The sequence below is a fragment of the Lolium perenne genome, chromosome 7 (assembly GCF_019359855.2).
Source record: "Lolium perenne isolate Kyuss_39 chromosome 7, Kyuss_2.0, whole genome shotgun sequence".
Lineage (NCBI taxonomy): Eukaryota > Viridiplantae > Streptophyta > Magnoliopsida > Poales > Poaceae > Lolium > Lolium perenne.
Window position 1 is genome coordinate 328,489,117 of NC_067250.2, and position 21,788 is coordinate 328,510,904.

General features: G+C 43.3%; 1 protein-coding gene across 1 annotated transcript; it reads right to left on the minus strand.

Annotated features, from left to right (window-relative positions):
* Positions 1 to 10,611: 10,611 nt before the first annotated feature.
* Positions 10,612 to 13,174, minus strand: LOC127313250 (U-box domain-containing protein 15). Its single transcript, XM_051343803.2, has 4 exons — positions 12,762 to 13,174; positions 12,553 to 12,669; positions 12,054 to 12,479; positions 10,612 to 11,948 (listed from the first exon to the last, which is right to left on the minus strand). The coding sequence occupies exons 1-4, from the start codon at positions 13,113 to 13,115 to the stop codon at positions 10,896 to 10,898; spliced, it is 1,950 nt and encodes a 649-aa protein (XP_051199763.1). The 5' UTR covers positions 13,116 to 13,174; the 3' UTR covers positions 10,612 to 10,895.
* Between the last annotated feature and the right edge of the window lie 8,614 nt (positions 13,175 to 21,788).

Below are 21,788 nucleotides of genomic sequence, written 5' to 3' on the forward strand. Positions count from 1 at the left end.
CTATAAGGTTACCAAAATATGAACATAATTGTGGAGCTTGTTAACTCCGGCATTGAGGGTTCGTGTAATCCTACGCAATGTGTTCATCATCCAACAAAAGTGTAGAGTATGCATTTATCTATTCTGTTATGTGATCAATGTGAGAGTGTCCACTAGTGAAAGTGTAATCCCTAGGCCTTGTTCCTAAATACTGCTATCGCTGCTTGTTTACTGTTTTACTGTGTTACTACTGCTGCAATACCACCACCATCAACTACACGCCCGCAAGCTATTTTCTGGCACCGTTGCTACTGCTCATACTTATTCATACCACCTGTATTTCACTATCTCTTCGCCGAACTAGTGCACCTATTAGGTGTGTTGGGGACACAAGAGACTTCTTGCTTTGTGGTTGCAGGGTTGCATGAGAGGGATATCTTTGACCTCTTCCTCCCTGAGTTCGATAAACCTTGGGTGATCCACTTAAGGGAAAACTTGCTGCTGTTCTACAAACCTCTGCTCTTGGAGGCCCAACACTGTCTACAGGAAAGGAGGGGGAACGTAGATATCAAGCACTTTTCTGGCGCCGTTGCCGGGGAGGAAAGGTAAAAGGTACTCACACTCCGGACCTCGGCTACCAAGCTATTTCCCGTCGTTGTAAGTACTCGAAGCTATTTCCTTTAGATCCTGCAATTGCCACTTTTTGTTTCTTGTTTACACTAGTTTGGCATAATGGAAAACATCTGTGAGCTTTTTATTCTATTTCCTGAGTCAAGACATGAATGGTTTAATGCGAAAATTAAAAAACCCATGGAACATATTAGCATGAACACATTGAACACTATTGTTGCTAATGATATGGAAAATTCTAAGCTTGGGGAAGCTGGCTTTGATGAGTATGATCTTTTTAGTCCCCCAAGCATTGAGGAGAAAATTTACTTTGATGATACTTTGCCTCCTATTTATGATGATTATAATGATATTGGTCTTTTAGTGCCGCCTACTATGGAGAGTAATTTTTATGATGATAATACTATGCCTCCTACACTTGATGAGAATAATAATGATAGCTACTTTGTTGAATTTGCTCCCACTACAACTAATAAAATTGATTATGCTTATGTGGGTAGTAATAATTTTATGCATGAGACTCATGATTTATGTGATAGTTATATTGTTGAGTTTGCTCATGATGCTACTGAAAGTTATTATGAGAGAGGAAAATATGGTTGTAGAAATTTTCATGTTACTAAAACACCTCTCTATGTGCTGAAATTTTTCAAGCTACACTTGTTTTATCTTCCTATGCTTGTTACTTTGCTCTTCATGAACTTGTTTATTTACAACATTCCTATGCATAGGAAGCATGTTAGACTTAAATATGTTTTGAATTTGCCTCTTGATGCTCTCTTTTGCTTCAACTACTATTTCTTGCGAGTGCATCATTAAAACTGCTGAGCCCATCTTAATGGCTATAAAGAAAGAACTTCTTGGGAGATAACCCATGTGTTATTTTGCTACAGTACTTTGTTTTTATTTGGTGTCTTGGAAGTTGTTTACTACTGTAGCAACCTCTCCTTATCTTAGTTTTGTGTTTTGTTGTGCCAAGTTGAGCCGTTGATAGAAAAGTAAGTACTAGATTTGGATTACTGCGCAGTTCCAGATTTCTTTGCTGTCACGAATCTGGGTCCACCTCCCTGTAGGTAGCTCAGAAAATTAAGCCAATTTACGTGCATGATCCTCAGATATGTACGCAACTTTCATTCAATTTGAGCATTTTCATTTGAGCAAGTCTGGTGCCATTTTAAAATTCGTCAATACGAACTGTTCTGTTTTGACAGATTCTGCCTTTTATTTCGCATTGCCTCTTTTGCTATGTTGGATGAATTTCTTTGATCCACTTATGTCCAGTAGCATTATGCAATGTCCAGAAGTGTTAAGAATGATTGTGTCACCTCTGAATATGTTAATTTTTATTGTGCACTAACCATCTAATGAGTTGTTTCGAGTTTGGTGTGGAGGAAGTTTTCAAGGATCAAGAGAGGAGGATGATATACTATGATCAAGAAGAGTGAAGAGTCTAAGCTTGGGGATGCCCCGGTGGTTCATCCCTGCATATTTCAAGAAGACTCAAGCATCTAAGCTTGGGGATGCCTTGGGCATCCCCTTCTTCATCGACAACATTATCAGGTTCCTCCCCTGAAACTATATTTTTATTCGGTCACATCTTATGTGCTTTACTTGGAGCGTCTGTATGCTTTTATTTTTGTTTGTGTTTGAATAAATTGGATTACATCATCCTTGTGTGGGAGAGAGACACGCTCCGCTGTTGCATATGAACACATGTGTTCTTAGCTTTTAATTTTCATGGCGAAGGTTGAAACTGCTTCGTTAATTATTATATGGTTGGAAACAGAAAATGCTACATGTAGTAATTGGTATGATGTCTTGAATAACTTGATATTTGGCAATTGTTGTGCTCTTGTTTAAGCTCTTGCATCATATACCTTGCACCTATTAGTGAAGAAATACATAGAGCTTGTTAAAATTTGGTTTGCATGAGTGGTTTCTCTAGAGTCTAGATATTTTCTAGTAAGATGTTTGAACAACAAGGAAGACGATGTATAGTTTTATAATGCTTGTAATATGTCTTTTATGTGAGTTTTGCTGTACTAGTTCGTGCTTGTGTTTGCTTCAAATAACCTTGCTAGCCTAAACCTTGTATCGAGAGGGAATACTTCTCATGCATCCAAATCCTGAGCCAAACAACACTATGCCATTTGTGTCCACCATACCTACCTACTACATGGTATTTTCTGCCATTCCAAAGTAAATTGCTTGAGTGCTACCTTTAAAATTCCATCATTCACCTTTGCAATATATAGCTCATGGGACAAATAGCTTAAAAACTATTGTGGTATTGAATATGTAATTATGTACTTTATCTCTTATTAAGTTGCTTGTTGTGCGATAACCATGTTCACTGGGGACGCCATCAACTATTCATTGTTGAATTTCATGTGAGTTGCTATGCATGTTCGTCTTGTCTGAAGTAAGAGCGATCTACCACCTTATGGTTAAGCATGCATATTGTTAGAGAAGAACATTGGGCCGCTAACTAAAGCCATGATCCATGGTGGAAGTTTCAGTTTTGGACATATATCCTCAATCTCAAATGAGGAAATTATTAATTGTTGTTACATGCTTATGCATAAAAGAGGAGTCCATTATCTGTTGTCTATGTTGTCCCGGTATGGATGTCTAAGTTGAGAATAATCAATAGCGAGAAATCCAATGCGAGCTTTCTCCTTAGACCTTTGTACAAAGTGCATAGAGGTACCCCTTTGTGACACTTGGTTAAAACATGTGCATTGTGATGATCCGGTAGTCCAAGCTAATTAGGACAAGGTGCGGGCACTATTAGTATACTATGCATGAGGCTTGCAACTTGTAAGATATAATTTACATGATACATATGCTTTATTACTACCGTTGACAAAATTGTTTCATGTTTTCAAAATAAAAGCTCTAGCACAAATATAGCAATCGATGCTTTCCTCTTTGAAGGACCATTCTTTTACTTTTATTGTTGAGTCAGTTCACCTATCTCTCTCTACCTCAAGAAGCAAACATCTGTGTGAACTGTGCATTGATTCTTACATACTTGCTTATTGCATTTGTTATATTGCTTTGCATTGACAACTATCCATGAGATATACATGTTACAAGTTGAAAGCAACCGCTGAAACTTAATCTTCCATTGTGTTGCTTCAATGTCTCTACTATGAATTTATTGCTTTATGAGTAACTCTTATGCAAGACTTATTGATGCTTGTCTCGAAAGTACTATTCATGAAAAGTCTTTGCTATATGATTCACTTGTTTACTCATTGCATTTACATTGTTTCGAATCGCTGCATTCATCTCATATGCTTTACAATGGTATGATTAAGATTATGTTGGTAGCATGTCACCTCGAAATTATCTTTTATCGTTTACCTACTCGAGACGAGTAGGAACTAAGCTTGGGGATGCTGATACGTCTCCAACGTATCTATAATTTCCGATGTTCCATGCTTGTTTTATGACAATACCAACATGTTTTGTTCACACTTTATATCATTTTCATGCATTTTCCGGAACTAACCTATTAACAAGATGCCACAGTGCCAGTTCCTGTTTTCTGCTGTTTTTGGTTCCAGAAAGGCTGTTCGGGCAATATTCTCGGAATTGGACGAAATCAACGCCAAACCTCCTATTTTTCCCGGAAGCGTCCAGAACACCGAAGAAGAGTCGGAGAGGGGCCAGGGGGCCACCACACCACATGGCGGCGCGGGCCAGGCCTAGGCCGCGCCGGCCTAGGGTGTGGCGCCCCCAGGTGCCCCCCTGCGCCGCCTCTTCGCCTCTAAAAGCCCTTTCGACCTAAAAACGCAGGACCAATTGTGAAACTCCGAAAGACTCCAGGGCGCCGCCGCCATCGCGAAACTCCACCCGGGGGACAGAACTCTGTTTCGGCACCTGCCGGGACGGGGAATTGCCCCGGAGCCATCTCCACCGCCGTCTTCACCGCCATCTTCACCGCCATCGCTGCCTCCATGATGAGGAGGGAGTAATTCACCCCCGAGGCTGAGGGCTTCGCTGTAGCTATGTGGTTCATCTCTCTCCCATGTACCTCAATACAATAATCTCATGAGCTGCTTTACATGATTGAGATTCATATGAGTTGTGTATCACTACTATCTATGTGCTACTCTAGCAAAGTTATTAAAGTAGTTCTATTCCTCCTGCACGTGTGTAAAGGTGACAGTGTGTGCACCGTGTTAGTACTTGGTTTATGCTATGATCATGATCTCTTGTAGATTGCGAAGTTAACTATTGCTATGATAATATTGATGTGATCTATTCCTCCTACATATGCATGAAGGTGACAGTGTGCATGCTATGTTAGTACTTGGTTTAGTCTTTTGATCTATCTTACACTATAAGGTTACCAAAATATGAACATAATTGTGGAGCTTGTTAACTCCGGCATTGAGGGTTCGTGTAATCCTACGCAATGTGTTCATCATCCAACAAAAGTGTAGAGTATGCATTTATCTATTCTGTTATGTGATCAATGTGAGAGTGTCCACTAGTGAAAGTGTAATCCCTAGGCCTTGTTCCTAAATACTGCTATCGCTGCTTGTTTCTTGTTTCTTGTGTTACTACTGCTGCAATACCACCACCATCAACTACACGCCCGCAAGCTATTTTCTGGCACCGTTGCTACTGCTCATACTTATTCATACCACCTGTATTTCACTATCTCTTCGCCGAACTAGTGCACCTATTAGGTGTGTTGGGGACACAAGAGACTTCTTGCTTTGTGGTTGCAGGGTTGCATGAGAGGGATATCTTTGACCTCTTCCTCCCTGAGTTCGATAAACCTTGGGTGATCCACTTAAGGGAAAACTTGCTGCTGTTCTACAAACCTCTGCTCTTGGAGGCCCAACACTGTCTACAGGAAAGGAGGGGGAACGTAGATATCATAAGCCATCACTGACATTTAATTGATCAAATGGATCAATTGAATCAAGTCAAGCTACACAGGGAAGCTAGTCAACAAGCAAAGGATGATCCAATGGATCATTAGCTTGCATAGGAAGCACAGAAGCATTTCACAAGCACCACTGGCACACACAAGTGTCACTGATGCACCACAGTACACCTAGACAAGCAAGTATGACATGCCAGTAAGCACAAGCAAGCCATAAGCAAATACAGCATGGTATAGCAAGCTCTTAAGCAAGCACAGTAGAGCATAGCAAGAACATAGCATGCTAGGAGCAGCAGATAAGCAAACAGAGCATGTATAGCAAGCAAAGCAACACTGGCCAGTACCAGAAACTGGTAATTTGGCCATGAGCTTGCAGTAGATAGAAGCACTGGAAGATTAAGCAACTATGGCAGTGCTCTGTGTGATCACAGGATCACCAGAGAGCAACAGAGCATGAGGAGGAAGAAGAACAGTAGAAAGGGAGGCGCACAGACATGGAGAAGAGAAGGAGGAGGTGAAGCAACTTACACGCGCCTGGAAGCAGAAGCTAGGGCATGGCGAGGCAGTGCTCGCGCGGCCATAGCAGCTGCAAATCCAGGGTAGGCGCCGACGTTACGCCGGCGAACACGAACACCACCGTAGCAGAGCACCTGAGGCGACGGCACGAGTACTGCAAGCAGCACCCGCGCCAGGTCAACCTCAGGGGCGCACACATCGTCGGCGAGGACGAAAGCTCGCCGGAGTTCGTCAATCGCCAGAGGCGATTCTCCACGAGATCCAGAGCGGAGGCGATTCGCCAGGAGAGGAAGAGAAGGGGAAAACCACGTGGACAGATCGGTAGATCTGCACGCGGCGGTTCTGATTTGGTAGGTGGCTATGGCGGGGGAGCACGGAGCTGGCCGGAGCGCGGCGGCGGCCATGGCGGCGACGCCATCGCCACAGGCGTCGCGGGAGGATTAGGGTTAGAGACGAACGAGTGAGAGAGGGCCGAGTGAGTGAGTGAGGTGGGCCGTTCGGTGCCACCGACCCATAAGGGACAAGCCTTAATGGGCTGTCCCTGGGCTTTAGTTAAATAGGCTGGCCCAATAGGGGCCAGGGGGCATTTTGGTCTTTTAACAATTAAGAAAAGGCCAGAACTTTATCAATTTTTAATAAATAAAATACAAATCTAAAAATCCATTAAAAATTGGATTAATGAATGAAAAATAAATCTTAACAAGAATAAAATATGAAATAGAATTTATGAAACAAATTCAAAATTATGAATTTTAAGAATTTAAATAATAACTTGGAATTTTAAACTATTATTTCCTTGTATTTAAAATTCAAGGAAAAATCTCAAATAAGTTCAAATACTTATTTTCAAACATTTCAAAATGAAATTCTACTATTCCAAGTCATTTCTATTGAAAAGAGTATTTTTCCAAGAAAAATACTATATTCCTTTTATTCCAAAAACTATAGAGGTAACTCTATGATTTCAAATTATTTTTGGAATGATTAAGGGAATCACCAAGTAAAGTAGTTTTACTTTGAAGTATGTTACTTTAGGTGAATTCAAAATGGTTTATACTGTTAATCAATTGCAAGTTACTGTCAAAGACATAAATCTTAAACGCAACCCTAAATTGCTATAACTCAGCGGGGTAAAGGGATTCAACATAAAATAATACATCCATGATTGCATTATTTGGATTTTATAACATTGTCCTTACCGGACAATGATGCTTCTTACAGAACCCGAGGTCCAGGTTCCATCAACTGCATTTAACTGCACTATCTCGCAGTCCACAGGCAAATTCACCCTTGCTCATGTCAACTTGATTATTTTCTACTACTTTAATGCAAAGCTATATACTTATCATTCCTGCATCGCAAATGAAATGTTACTTTCCAACTATGAATATGACTATGTGGCTGGCAATGGAACCATGGTATGTGTTGATATGGTGGAGGTTCCATTGCATGGGTTATATCACCCTAGGATTAATTACCAATGCCGTCCAGTGATTCTAGCGCCGTACAAACCGCATTGACCATGAGATCTATAATGGCTCTGGGGAAGCCAGCCGTATCTTTTCCCTTCTGCACGCCAATGGATTGGTAGAGCCGGCGGGGTGTTGGAGGCACTGCCGTAGGTTGGGATAGCCTTTTAAATCCCCATCCATTAGTGATGATGGCTCTACGATCTATGAAGGATTGTCCAAAGTACACCGTGAGTAAAGCCGTATTATCGGGAGAAGTCTACTGGGGGTGTGCGGGTGGACAAAAGGGTGGGTTTGCAGTCGCGGAGAAGGCGGTGTGGGCTTGGATCTTTATACCTGGCCTCACACCAAAGGAAGTGTGAACGGGGGCAAGTCCCTGCGGATGGCAAAAAGGGTGAGATCTCTTGTGGGAAAAGTAACGCACCTCTGCAGAGTGTATCAAATTGTGGCTGTCACTCCCTGTTCCGGGAAGGGAACTGCGAACACGGCAGGAAAGGAACTCCACGAAGTTCTAGTCAACCTGTGAAGACTGACGGGCATAGTTTTCATAATAAAAGCAACCTTTTGAAGAAATGATTTCAAAACATGCATTGACCTGCGATTTCCTGATCAATGGTCGTAGCTAGTGCATCAAACACCTTTTTACTCTTTTAGAACTTGCTGAGTACCCCTGTACTCACTTTCTTTCGACACCCTTGCTAGACTGTGATCCGGAAGTGGAGGCCGTCAACGATAGAGCACCAGAAGGAAGTTACGAGCTGGTCTACGAAGAACCTGATCTTACCGGCGGAGTGGAAGGAGTAGACTATGGGATAGTCTACGGACCAGATGACACGGAGGTGGAGGAGTAGTGACATACCCTAGCATCATAGAGCCGAGCAACGTAGAACTTACCTAAATAAGTTGTTGAGCTCTCTTTATATTTGTTATGAGTTGTAATCGTACTTTAGTAGTATCTTAGGGTGTTCTCATAGGACCTGTGAGAATACCAACTTGTTAAGACAATGTTTGTAATAAAGTATGGAGTGTTATGACCTGCAATATTTCTGTTGTACCACTCTGAGGGATATGGCAAATTGTGAAGAAGTCCCTTCACAAAGATCATATCAACGACTTGTATACTACAACATGCAGTGGTATGCTGGGTCACCGCATAGCGTGTGGCCCCCTCGGCCGGCCTCCGACGCCCTCCTCTGAACTACTTAAGGGGTTCGATCTAAAAATCGCGAGCAAGAAGTCGAAGTCGCCAGAAACCCTCCAGAACGCCGCCACATCGCGAAACTCCGTCTCGGGAGCCAGAAGTCTCCGTTCTGGCACTCTGCCGGGACGGGGAATTGGAGGAGATCATCGCCATCATCACCACCGACGCCTCTCCATCGACCAGCCATGTTTCCCCCATCCATGTGTGAGTAATTCCCCCGCTGTAGGCCGAAGGGGATGGTAGGGATTGGATGAGATTAGTCATGTAATAGCATAAGATTGTTAGGGCATAGTGCCTAGTGTCCGTAATTGGTACTTTGATGATATTGTTGCAACTTGTTATGCTTAATGCTTATCACTAGGGCCCGAGTGCCATGATCTCAGATCTGAACATGTTATTGTTTCATCATGATATTCATTGTTTTATGATCTTACCTGCAAGTTGTATACACATGTCGCTGTCCGGAACCAATGGCCCCGAAGTGACAGAAATCGGGACAACCGGAGGGGATGGTAGTGATGTGAGGATCACATGTGTTCACGGAGTGTTAATGCTTTGCTCCGGTACTCTATTAAAAGGAGTACCTTAATATCCAGTAGATTCCCTTGAGGCCCGGCTGCCACCGGCTGGTAGGACAAAAGATGTTGTGCAAGTTTCTCATTGCGAGCACGTACGACTATATATGGAACACATGCCTATTAATTGCTTTGTACTTGGACACCGTTTTATTATTATCTGTAAATGCCCTGCTATGATTGTTACATGAGTTTCTCTCATCCATGCAACGCCCGTTATCCGTCCCCGTGCCTACAGTATTTTAATCCTGCTGTTTACTATAATTACTACTGCTGTCTCTGTTACTCTGCTGCTGTTATTTCACTACTGCTACTGCTATAAAACTGTTGCTACTGATAAACTCTTGCGAGCAAGTCTGTTTCCAGGTGCAGCTGAATTGACAACTCCGCTGTTAAGGCTTTCAAGTATTCTTTGTCTCCCCTTGTGTCGAATCAATAATTGGGATTTACTTCCCGCGAAGACTGCTGCGATCCCCTATACTTGTGGGTCATCAGCTCTCACCCGCTATCGTTGCCTATTCGACGATATTCCAGAGAAGGGATCCTTATTAGGGAGGGGAGAATAAATAGGGGCCATAGGGCGAAGTGCTACCGGGACTGGAGTACGCGATTTACCCAGCTTCAAAACACCTACTCGAAGACAGGATCTACTGCTGCTTGTCTGGAATTATATGGAACATCTCGAATGGAAAGGCTCTAACACCCTAAGCATCTTCAAACCCATTTCAGATCCAAATATAGCAAAGAGAGTTATCATTGTGCTCCACCTCACTAACAATCATTGATGCCTCCTTCCCGACGTCAATGGTGGTGTTGAAAAAATACAATCCGCTAGGTATGGGCCTTCAGATCTTGCTTCGCCTGATCTATTTCGGATCTTTTATCGTTGTTGCCATAAGGAGGATTATTCTCGCAGTTTTTATCCCGGCTGCTTCATCCTCGACAATGGTGATTCGTACTCTCGGCTCTCCATCGATGACGACAAAGCTAGTCGATTGTTAGTCCACTGGTGTTGGTACTCTTGCTGTTATTGAATGTCTGCTTTAATGGTTGCGTGCGTGTAGAACTTTCGTCGGTATTTACAAGTCTATGGTTCGTTGTCCATATTAGGCTGCCTTCAGAAGAGTACAAGATTGTGTTTTGGAAGATAAAAAAATTTAAAGACCTCGAAGATTTGTTACTAACTTTTAGACTTTATTTTGTAATCATTGGAGTCAGTTCATGTATCTCTACCATGTACTATTTGTTACTGTGAATATATGTGGTATTGATTGTAAAAAAAAACTAGTTTCCTGTGAAATATCAACACTTTTTAGATATATTTACCATATAATATCCTTACACCAATATTCCAACACCAACAGTTGCCTTACATTTTATATATATTCTCCCTTCTTGCTTTCTCATCTTCCGGGCTTCTGTTGACAAACAAATTAACCTGTCAAAAATGTTTCACTGTTGTTCTTTCCATTATCATTCCTCTCAAGAACTTACCTCACACACAACATTTAGCGCAACTCTTTCCCATCTCTTTCGATGAGCAGGAGTAATTCGATCGATTTAATTTGGAGCTGAGTTCATCACGAGGTGCTTTAATTCCACAATGCATGATTCTTCTTCTACGACTGACACTTTCGTGCAAGCTGAATCAAAGAGTTGGCCTTCCTCTGCGCTCTGCTTGTGCCGCTCTTGGAGATCTCCGTAAGCTGCTCCTGGAGGCCGAACCCGAGCGCATGCACCATGAGGGCATTGTTGTTCGATCCCAGCTCAAGCAGCACGGACAGCGCACACTCCTTATTCTTGGGAGTACCCTCCTTGACGATCTGCACAAGTGTCTCCATGAACCCCTCGGACCCAATCTCGCTACGGCATGCCGAGTGGGAACCCAGAAGGAGGAAGATGGAGAGGGCCTCGTCGACCATGTTGAGCTTCTTGTCGACGAGGATCTTGAGCAGCGCCGGCACGATACCAGCCTCGATGGCCCTGAACTTATTTTGGTGGTTCAGCATCAGGTTAAATAAGGCCGTGGCAGCGTCCTTCTTCCCCCTGATGGTCCCTTCCTTTAGGAGTTTCACCAATGGAGGCACGCCTCCCATAGCCCCTATGGCCACCTTGTTCTCATCCACCATGGACAGGCTGAACAGCGCTGCCGCGGAATTCTCCTGCCCCTCTACACTGCCATTTTTCAGGACTTCGATTATCGGAGGGATGGCTCTACCCTTGGCGATCAGCACCTTGTTGGCCTCGTCAATCGACAAGTTGAGCAACGACGTGACCGTGTGTTCCTGGATCTTCTTGTCAGGGTACTGCAGGAGGCCGACAAGGGCCGCAATGCCGCCACTCTCGGTGATGAGTGCACGGTTCTCTGGGCTCTCCTTGGAAAGCGTTCGGATCTTCTTGACGGCCTTGCGCTGCACGTCGAGGTTCGCGGACGACAGGTCCTTCACCAGCGACGGGACGAGGACCTCCTTGCTCACTTCCTGCTCGACAACAGGTTCTTCAGCAGGCTCCCCATTCTGCATCTCCACCTTGTTCTTCTCACACCATTGCAGGATCAAGTTCTTGAGAGCAAAATTTGGCGCCAGCGACAGGTGCGCCAACGGCTGCTGGGTCTTGGGGCATGTCCGCTGACCTGCGTCCAACCACTTCTGTATCCTTCTCCTCTCATAAGTCTGAAAAAATCCGATCAGAACATTCAGATTGTGATCTCCAAGACGAAATTGCACTCGCTGGAAATTTGAACATGTGGTGATATGGAGGAGGAGAAAAGTACTGACCCGGCCACTGGCAATGATGACCGGATCAGTCATGATCTCGAGGGAGATGGGGCAGAGGAAGTCGTTGGGGATCATGAGGGAGGGGCACTTCTCAAGGTACTTGGGGATGGAGACCTCGCCGAGGATGTTCTTCTCGTCGACGCCTGCGACATCCTTGAGCTTGTGGAGGAGCTCGATGATCTGCCTGGTGCTCTCCGCCTGCTGCCCGTTGCGCTCGTTGATGAGCTTCTTGATGGCCATGGTCTCGGCGCGCAGGTCCGCTAGGCTCTGCAGCTCCAGCTTCTTGGCGAGCCGCTCGAGGATGGCGCGGTCGGCGCTGCGGTCCTCCTTGTCCTGGAGCACCACCATGAAGTCCATGGCCAGCTCCATGTCCTGCGTGTCCGCCCTCTTCTTGCTCCGCTTCAGCTGGGTGTTGATCAGCTCCACCTGCGCGCGCGCGTTTTAGTTGGATCAAGCCACAATGCATTTGATCGAGCGGGTGAGGTGCAAGAAAATGTACCTGCTCCTTGACCTCGTCGGAGATGCCGATCTCCGAGTAGGGCATGCCGTCCAGAGCGAGGTTGATCTTCTCGTACACTGCTCGGAACCTCCCCTGCACCGCCTCGCTCTCAAGCGACTGCAAAATCAAATCGTTCGTGCTGGAGGCCATTAGAACCAGCGAGCGGCAAGAATGGTAGTGCAAGGAAGAAGAGAGCGATGGGTTCGTACGAGAAAGATCTTGCTGCCGTCGTGGCAGCAGCGGAGGAGGCGGCGCGCGGCCTGGAAGGCGCGGCCGAGGAGGGCGAGGCGGCGGTATGCGTCGTCGGTGAGGGGGCGGGCGGGGGCGGCCTCGCGGAGCTCCTCGATGAGCGGGAGCACGAGCTGCAGCCAGCGGAGGAGGTTGAAGGACTCCTTGCGCTGCGAGCGGCGGAACTCCTGGAAGGCGCGCGCCGACCCCACGGTGGCGAGCAGCTCGTCCAGCAGGTCCCCGTCGGAGAGCTGCCGCCCCGACGGCTCCGGCTCGGGCGGCTCCGGCGGGTCCTGGTCCGACGCCGGCCGCGTCCCGAAGAGCGTCGACAGCATGGAGACAGAGAGAGAAAGCCTGCGCTGGAAATGGCGATGGGTGATCGAATAGGAGGAGGAAGAAGGGAATTCTTTTGGCGGTCTGAGCTGAATTTCAGGAGCACGTAGCCTTCAAAAATAGCAAATGCAACCATTGATTTTCTTTTTTCCTCCTCTTCCGTCCACACTCGTCACCTCTCGCGTACATAGCTCGTTTTTGGACAAGTCATTTATGCACCTGGGCGTAGATGCTCCTGGTTGAATAAAAAAAATTAAAAAGTAGCAAATAAATTTAGAAAAATCTGATTTTTTGTCCAATACACAACCACACCGCATTTTGTCTATTTTGCACATACCACTACAAATGTCTTTTCGTGGAAATTTTGGTGTGCAATTAGGACACTTGTTCATGTTCGTTGTCCAAAAATTTCAGATTTTTGATTTGTTCGCTATTTGTTTTTATTTAACCAGGAGCATCTACACCCGAGTTCAGAACTGGAAGACTCCGGCGCGGCTTCAGCGACTTCCAGAGGTGGGGTAACTACACTTTCCATTATGGACAACATGCAGGTCTTTTTCTCAAGCACCATCTCTTTCAGGTTCAGAGGGATAAGTGTGCAGAAAAGTAGTATGGGATGGAAGTTGGTGAGATCTACGGTTTACCTTGTAAAGTTGGACCGGATCAGGGGAGAAGTGAAAAGTGATGCAGAAGGAGTAGGGACTAGATATTGTGGACCGAGACTGACATTTGGGTTAGGGTTTGTTTTATGGGCTCTACAAAAAGTTCAGCCAAGTATGTGGGCTGCGATTGAACATATGGCCCATAATGATTGTCCATGAAAGATAGGCTTCGCTCTGTGTTGGTGGGCCAACATTTTGATGATGTAGGTATGTTTTGTAGTTCAAAACTTACAAAATATAAATTTTCCATCAAACATGAAACATTATTAGTTTTGATACAACTAGCATTATTAGTCATTAGTTACATCTATCAACGAAACACAACATTGCAAATGTCCGACATCAACAACATTAAACTGGTGGGTCACACCAGTAAGTGAGATGAGTTTTACGAGTCAACACGTCCATGATCCACGACGCACTACGATGTGCCTCCCTTAATCTACCATGGCATTACCAGGTGTCGGGCTTGCCTATCAACGACTAGTCGGATTTTTTTCCCTGGGATGGAACTAGCACGGCCAAAATCTGTGTGCCAGCCTTGTTTGTAGCCAGGAATGCTCATCCTCCGGACAAAAAAAAATTGTGGACGACTACGACTTGTGCCGTCCAAAAAAAAAGCTAGGTAAGGGGGCTTATTATAGTGTATTGGCACAACCTGCAACTCCTATAACATTTTCCAATCAAAAAATGAAAATATTTTGATGTTCCCGTTCCACAAACCTTAATAACAACACACAAACAAATCCTTACTAACGGTGCAAACATGCTCGGTAATTGGTTTAATGGAGTGAGAAAAATGACAAAGCTAGGATTCACATTGGTGTTTCAGTTTTATGTTGGTCCATATAGAATTGCAGGATTGATATTGTTTTCAATAAAAAAAAAGGGTACTAATTTTTGCTGGTTATTTCTCAACCTGCGCATTGGGTACATCTGTGGGCTTTTCTACTCGAGACAGATCAGCGGGAGTTTATGGTTATTGGATGCAACAGGGTGCTAACAGTCGCACATGACTGCTATTTCTAGGCAACTGGATCGTGGCATATTAGAAGAATTATGAATGGCTAGCTCATTGTCGCTTTTCATTTTCCTTTGGTTGATACTTGTCTCAACTTTAGCTGATCCATAATTGTATTCAAATTGAATACCTTGAATTATGCAATAAATGAAACGGTTGTGTGAATCACCTGATGCAGAGGTCGGGGGTCCCCATTTCGAAAAAAAAACAAATAAAAACTTACTCACTTCTATTCCAATGGTGCAAGAACCTGATGACATGCTTTACTATTTTAGAAAAAAAGTATACTCTTCAAGGTGGCAGTCACCATTCAACAACAACTAGTGAAAAGTTGGTACATCACATTAGTTGTGAGTTTCTCAAAAGGTCGCTAGGTGTGGACATGAGTTGAGGGATGATGTGTATACCTTACTTTGTGTTATGTTTAATCGAGGATGATCAACTATATATGACGGCTCATTTATAAATCCTAGAGTATCAAATGTCTAACAAGGGTAGATCCAAATAACTCTTCGGTATGCATGCACAAATAATTATAACTTAGGGTGTATTTGGTTGAGCAAAATGAGTTGTGGGAAATATGCGGTGGAAAAGTTGTTCTGAGCTCACAAGTGTGGAAAATATGAAAGTTCTTTTGTTGCAACAACTGCCAACTTTAGATCTGATAGGAAATATGTGTAATGCCTTGGAGCCCTGGGATATTATTTATATGCTAGATTAGAGATAAATGATTTGTACACTAATAGCCATGCAAATGAAGAATTTGGGAATGTAATTTTCATTTCTTAATATTATATGTATATATATATCTTAGAAAGTGATGTCATAAGATACTGCAAAAGACATACGGCTTACACAAAAGACATATGGTTCACAACATGATGTTGGCAATTGGCATGACTATCCTAGCTTGCTCGTGCAATAAAGAATTGTGTAGTGCCATGCAAACAATAATGATATGTCTTTATCTACGGGGCGAGAAACTTGGCACAACCTTCAATATGCGCCACTTCTACTTCAAAGCCATAAATGCATGCTCAATGATATTGCAAAAGGATGAATATAGACAATTGAATATCTCAACGTCCATTGACGAGATGCACATTGACGGTGAAGACGGAATTCCCCGTAGATGGTATGTTCTCCCTTTGAAAGGAGAAAGGTATCCAGTTTGGGTTGGATAAGCATAATCCACAAGGTAATGTTAGTATAAAAAATGACATGAGTTAGCAATAAGAAAGATTTACAAAGGACATATGGAACATTTTCACAATGTCAAAAAAATTGGGTACTTCTAGGCGGTACAAGAAACAGATCTACAAATTTTGTTAATGCGTTATTGTGGACTCGTCATGTGTAGAACCCAGACAACTATCAACCTCAAAGCTAGGCCTCATGTCAAAGTCACATACAATAAACACATTTTGTGATGTATAGCCATGATGACATGTGTGGTCAATGACTTGACTTCCTCAGCATGCATGCACCGAAATGAGGCCAGAAACGAGGCCAGAAACGATTATCTTTAATCTTTGCATGCTCAATAAGTAGGATCTCTCGGTCTGATTTACTTTTTCTAATTCAACAGTTCCTCAAACTTCATATGAAATATTCACAAATATCTAACAAAACAGTTCACACGGGTATGAGAACGGGAAGGAGGAGGAATGGGCTAGAGAGCACAATCAGGATGACTAACGGCCGACGCTCCACCGTAGCTAGGGGCGAGGAGGAACTCTAGACATCCGCTCTACTACGCATGTGCGTGTAGGGGAGAAAATGAGCCACATGAGGAGAATGTCGGTATCTTGGAGAAGAAAAGCAAACGAGAAGTGCATTTGCACTTAGAGGATGGTATGGCTAGTAAATATCAACCAAACACAACCTTATTTATACTGAACTATTTTACATCTTAGACATTGGTATTAAATTTATATATTAAAGTTTATTATTATAGCCATACAATTCTAACATATATCATTACAAATGAACTACCCTACACTTAAGAAACATATGTAACGGAAATTATACTATTTGTTTCTGTATGAAGGCATTACCTACCAAAAGCACATTTCATCAAGCTAAAGCCCCTAAACCCCAAAAATATGTGTAAATAAGTCTAAGCTGCAGCGAGTGCATCGATGCCTCTTCTCACGAGGATATCAGTAGTGGCCACATATATTTCATGCACTACGGGAAAAAAGGTCAGTGCCGTGCAGGGCTCTTTGCCGTGTGCTGCCAGCACCCTTTGCCGTGTGCTGCCAGCACCCTTTGCCGTGCGAAGCTTCTTTGCCGTGCAGCTTTGGTTCGACGCACGGCAAACAATAGGCCCACGGCAAAGCGCCAGCTCAGCGCTCGGCAAAGGCAGCAGACCACGGCAAACAATTTAAAAACGCACGGCAAAGTAACCTGCACGGCAACGTGGAAGCCAAGGCGCACGGCAAAGACACTGGGCACGGCAAAGAATTCTTTGCCGTGCATACCATCCCTTTGCCGTGTGTTTTTGCACGGCACAGAGGGCAGTTTTATTTCTTTTCCTTCTTTTGTAGTATTTATATTTATATTAATACTTATATTTGTTGTAAAATTAGTTTTTACTTTTTGTAGACTATTTGTTAGTGTTACTTAATACAATCTGTATACCGATAAAACAAGTAATCTCCCCCGACATATCAGGGTTTCGGAGCAAATTAATGGGGTTCGGTGAATCTACTAAGTGTTATCGCCCCCACATATTTGGTGCAATTTCTTGCAGCTTTACACCTTACACGACACTTCCAAACATATTCTAGGTCCACATGCAAGTTTCGCTGGGATTCAACTGCTCCGGAGGTCTCCCCCTGATGGCGTGTAACTCACACGTTCGTTGGGAACCCCAAGAGGAAGGTATGATGCGCACAGCAGCAAGTTTTCCCTCAGAAAGAAACCAAGGTTTATCGAACCAGGAGGAGCCAAGAAGCACGTTGAAGGTTGATGGCGGCGGGATGTAGTGCGGCGCAACACCAGGGATTCCGGCGCCAACGTGGAACCTGCACAACACAACCAAAGTACTTTGCCCCAACGAAACAGTGAGGTTGTCAATCTCACCGGCTTGCTGTAACAAAGGATTAACCGTATTGTGTGGAAGATGATTGTTTGCAGAAAACAGTAGAACAAGTATTGCCGTAGATTGTATTTCAGTATAGAGAATTGGACCGGGGTCCACAGTTCACTAGAGGTGTCTCTCCCATAAGATAAACAGCATGTTGGGTGAACAAATTACAGTTGGGCAATTGACAAATAAAGAGGGCATGACCATGCACATACATATCATGATGAGTATAGTGAGATTTAATTGGGCATTACGACAAAGTACATAGACCGCCATCCAACTGCATCTATGCCTAAAAAGTCCACCTTCAAGTTATCATCCGAACCCCCTCCAGTATTAAGTTGCAAAGCAACAGACAATTGCATTAAGTATGGTGCGTAATGTAATCAACAACTACATCCTTAGACATAGCATCAATGTTTTATCCCTAGTGGCAACAGCACAACACAACCTTAGAACTTTCTCACATGTCCCAGGTGTCAATGCAGGCATGAACCCACTATCGAGCATAAATACTCCCTCTTGGAGTTACAAGCATCTACTTGGCCAGAGCATCTACTAGTAACGGAGAGCATGCAAGATCATAAACAACACATAAACATAACTTTGATAATCAACATAACAAGTATTCTCTATTCATCGGATCCCAACAAACGCAACATATAGAATTACAGATAGATGATCTTGATCATGTTAGGCAGCTCACAAGATCCGACAATGATAGCACAATGGGGAGAAGACAACCATCTAGCTACTGCTATGGACGTATAGTCCAGGGGTAGACTACTCACACATCACTCCGGAGGCGACCATGGCGGCGTAGAGTCCTCCGGGAGATGATTCCCCTCTCCGGCAGGGTGCCGGAGGCGATCTCCTGGATCCCCCGAGATGGGATCGGCGGCGGCGGCGTCTCCGGGAAGGTTTTCCGTATCGTGGCTCTCGGTCTTGGGGGTTTCGCGACGGAGGCTATTTGTAGGCGGAAGGGCAGGTCAAGAGGCGGCACGGGGCCCCACACCACAGGGGCCGCGCGGCCAAGGGGGCCGCGCCGCCTAGGGTGTGGCCCCCTCGTGGCCCCTCTTCGTCTCCTCTTCGGACTTTGGAAGCTTCGTGGCAAAATAGGACCCTGGGCGTTGATTTCGTCCAATTCCGAGAATATTTCGTTACTAGGATTTCTGAAACCAAAAACAGCAGAAACAAAGAATCGGCACTTCGGCATCTTGTTAATAGGTTAGTTCCGTAAAATGCACGAATATGACATAAAGTGTGCATAAAACATGTAGATAACATCAATAATGTGGCATGGAACATAAGAAATTATCGATACGTCGGAGACGTATCAGCATCCCCAAGCTTAGTTCTGCTCGTCCCGAGCAGGTAAAACGATAACACAGATAATTTCTGGAGTGACATGCCATCATAATCTTGATCATACTATTTGTAAAGCATATGTAGTGAATGTAGCGATCAAAACAATGTATATGACATGAGTAAACAAGTGAATCATAAAGCAAAGACTTTTCATGAATAGCACTTCAAGACAAGCATCAATAAGTCTTGCATAAGAGTTAACTCATAAAGCAATAATTCATTGTAAAAGCATTGAAGCAACACAAAGGAAGATTAAGTTTCAGCGGTTGCTTTCAACTTGTAACATGTATATCTCATGGATAATTGTCAACATAGAGTAATATAATAAGTGCAATAAGCAAATATGTAGGAATCAATGCACAGTTCACACAAGTGTTTGCTTCTTGAGGTGGAGAGAAATAAGTGAACTGACTCAACAATGAATAGTAAAAGAATGGTCCTCCATAGAGGAAAAGCATCGATTGCTATATTTGTGCTAGAGCTTTGATTTTGAAAACATGAAACAATTTTGTCAACGGTAGTAATAAAGCATATGTATCATGTAAATTATATCTTATAAGTTGCAAGCCTCATGCATAGTATACTAATAGTGCCCGCACCTTGTCCTAATTAGCTTGGACTACCGGATCATCGCAATGCACATGTTTTAACCAAGTGTGACAAAGGGGTACCTCTATGCCGCCTGTACAAAGGTCTAAGGAGAAAGCTCGCATTGGATTTCTCGCTATTGATTATTCTCAACTTAGACATCCATACCGGGACAACATAGACAACAGATAATGGACTCCTCTTTTATGCATAAGCATGTAACAACAATTAATAATTCTCTCATATGAGATTGAGGATATTTGTCCAAAACTGAAACTTCCACCATGGATCATGGCTTTAGTTAGCGGCCCAGTGTTCTTCTCTAACAATATGCATGCTTAACCATAAGGTGGTAGATCTCTCTTACTTCAGACAAGACGGACATGCATAGCAACTCACATGAAATTCAACAAAGAGTAGTTGATGGCGTCCCCAGTGAACATGGTTATCGCACAACAAGCAACTTAATAAGAGATAAAGTGCATAATTACATATTCAATACCACAATAGTTTTTAAGCTATTTGTCCCATGAGCTATATATTGCAAAGGTGAATGATGGAATTTTAAAGGTAGCACTCAAGCAATTTACTTTGGAATGGCGGAAAATACCATGTAGTAGGTAGGTATGGTGGACACAAATGGCATAGTGGTTAGCTCAAGTATTTTGGATGCATGAGAAGTATTCCCTCTCGATACAAGGTTTAGGCTAGCAAGGCTTATTTGAAACAAACATAAGGATGAACCGGTGCAGCAAAACTCACATAAAAGACATATTGTAAACATTATAAGACTCTACACCGTCTTCCTTGTTATTCAAACTCAATACTAGAAATTATCTAGACCTTAGAGAAACCAAATATGCAAACCAAATTTTAGCATGCTCTATGTATTTCTTCATTAATGGGTGCAAAGCATATGATGCAAGAGCTTAAACATGAGCACAACAATTGCCAAGTATCACATTACCCAAGACATTAATAGCAATTACTACATGTATCATTTTCCAATTCCAACCATATAACAATTTAACGAAGAAGAAACTTCGCCATGAATACTATGAGTAGAAAATAAGGACATACTTGTCCATATGCTACAGCGGAGCGTGTCTCTCTCCCATAAAGTGAATGCTAGGATCCATTTTATTCAAACAAAACAAAAAACAAAAACAAACCGACGCTCCAAGCAAAGCACATAAGATGTGATGGAATAAAAATATAGTTTCAGGGGAGGAACCTGATAATGTTGTCGATGAAGAAGGGGATGCCTTGGGCATCCCCAAGCTTAGACGCTTGAGTCTTCTTGATATATGCAGGGGTGAACCACCGGGGCATCCCCAAGCTTAGAGCTTTCACTCTCCTTGATCATGTTGCATCATACTCCTCTCTTGATCCTTGAAAACTTCCTCCACACCAAACTTAGAACAACTCATTAGAGGGTTAGTGACAATAAAAATTAACATATTCAGAGGTGACACAATTATTCTTAACACTTCTGGACATTGCATAAAGCTACTGGACATTAGTGGATCAAAGAAATTCATCCAACATAGCAAAAGAGGCAATGCGAAATAAAAGGCAGAATCTGTCAAAACAGAACAGTTCGTATTGATGAATTTTATTAGGCCACCAGACTTGCTCAAATGAAAATGCTCAAATTGAATGAAAGTTGCGTACATATCTGAGGATCATGCACGTAAATTGGCTTAATTTTCTGAGCTACCTACAGGGAGGTTGACCCAGATTCGTGACAGAAAAGAAATCTGGAACTGCGCAGTAATCCAAATCTAGTACTTACTTTACTATCAAAGACTTTACTTGGCGCAATAAAACACTAAACTAAGATAAGGAGAGGTTGCTACAGTAGTAAACAACTTCCAAGACACAAAATAAAAACAAAGTATTGTAGGTAAAAACCATGGGTTGTCTCCCATAAGCGCTTTTCTTT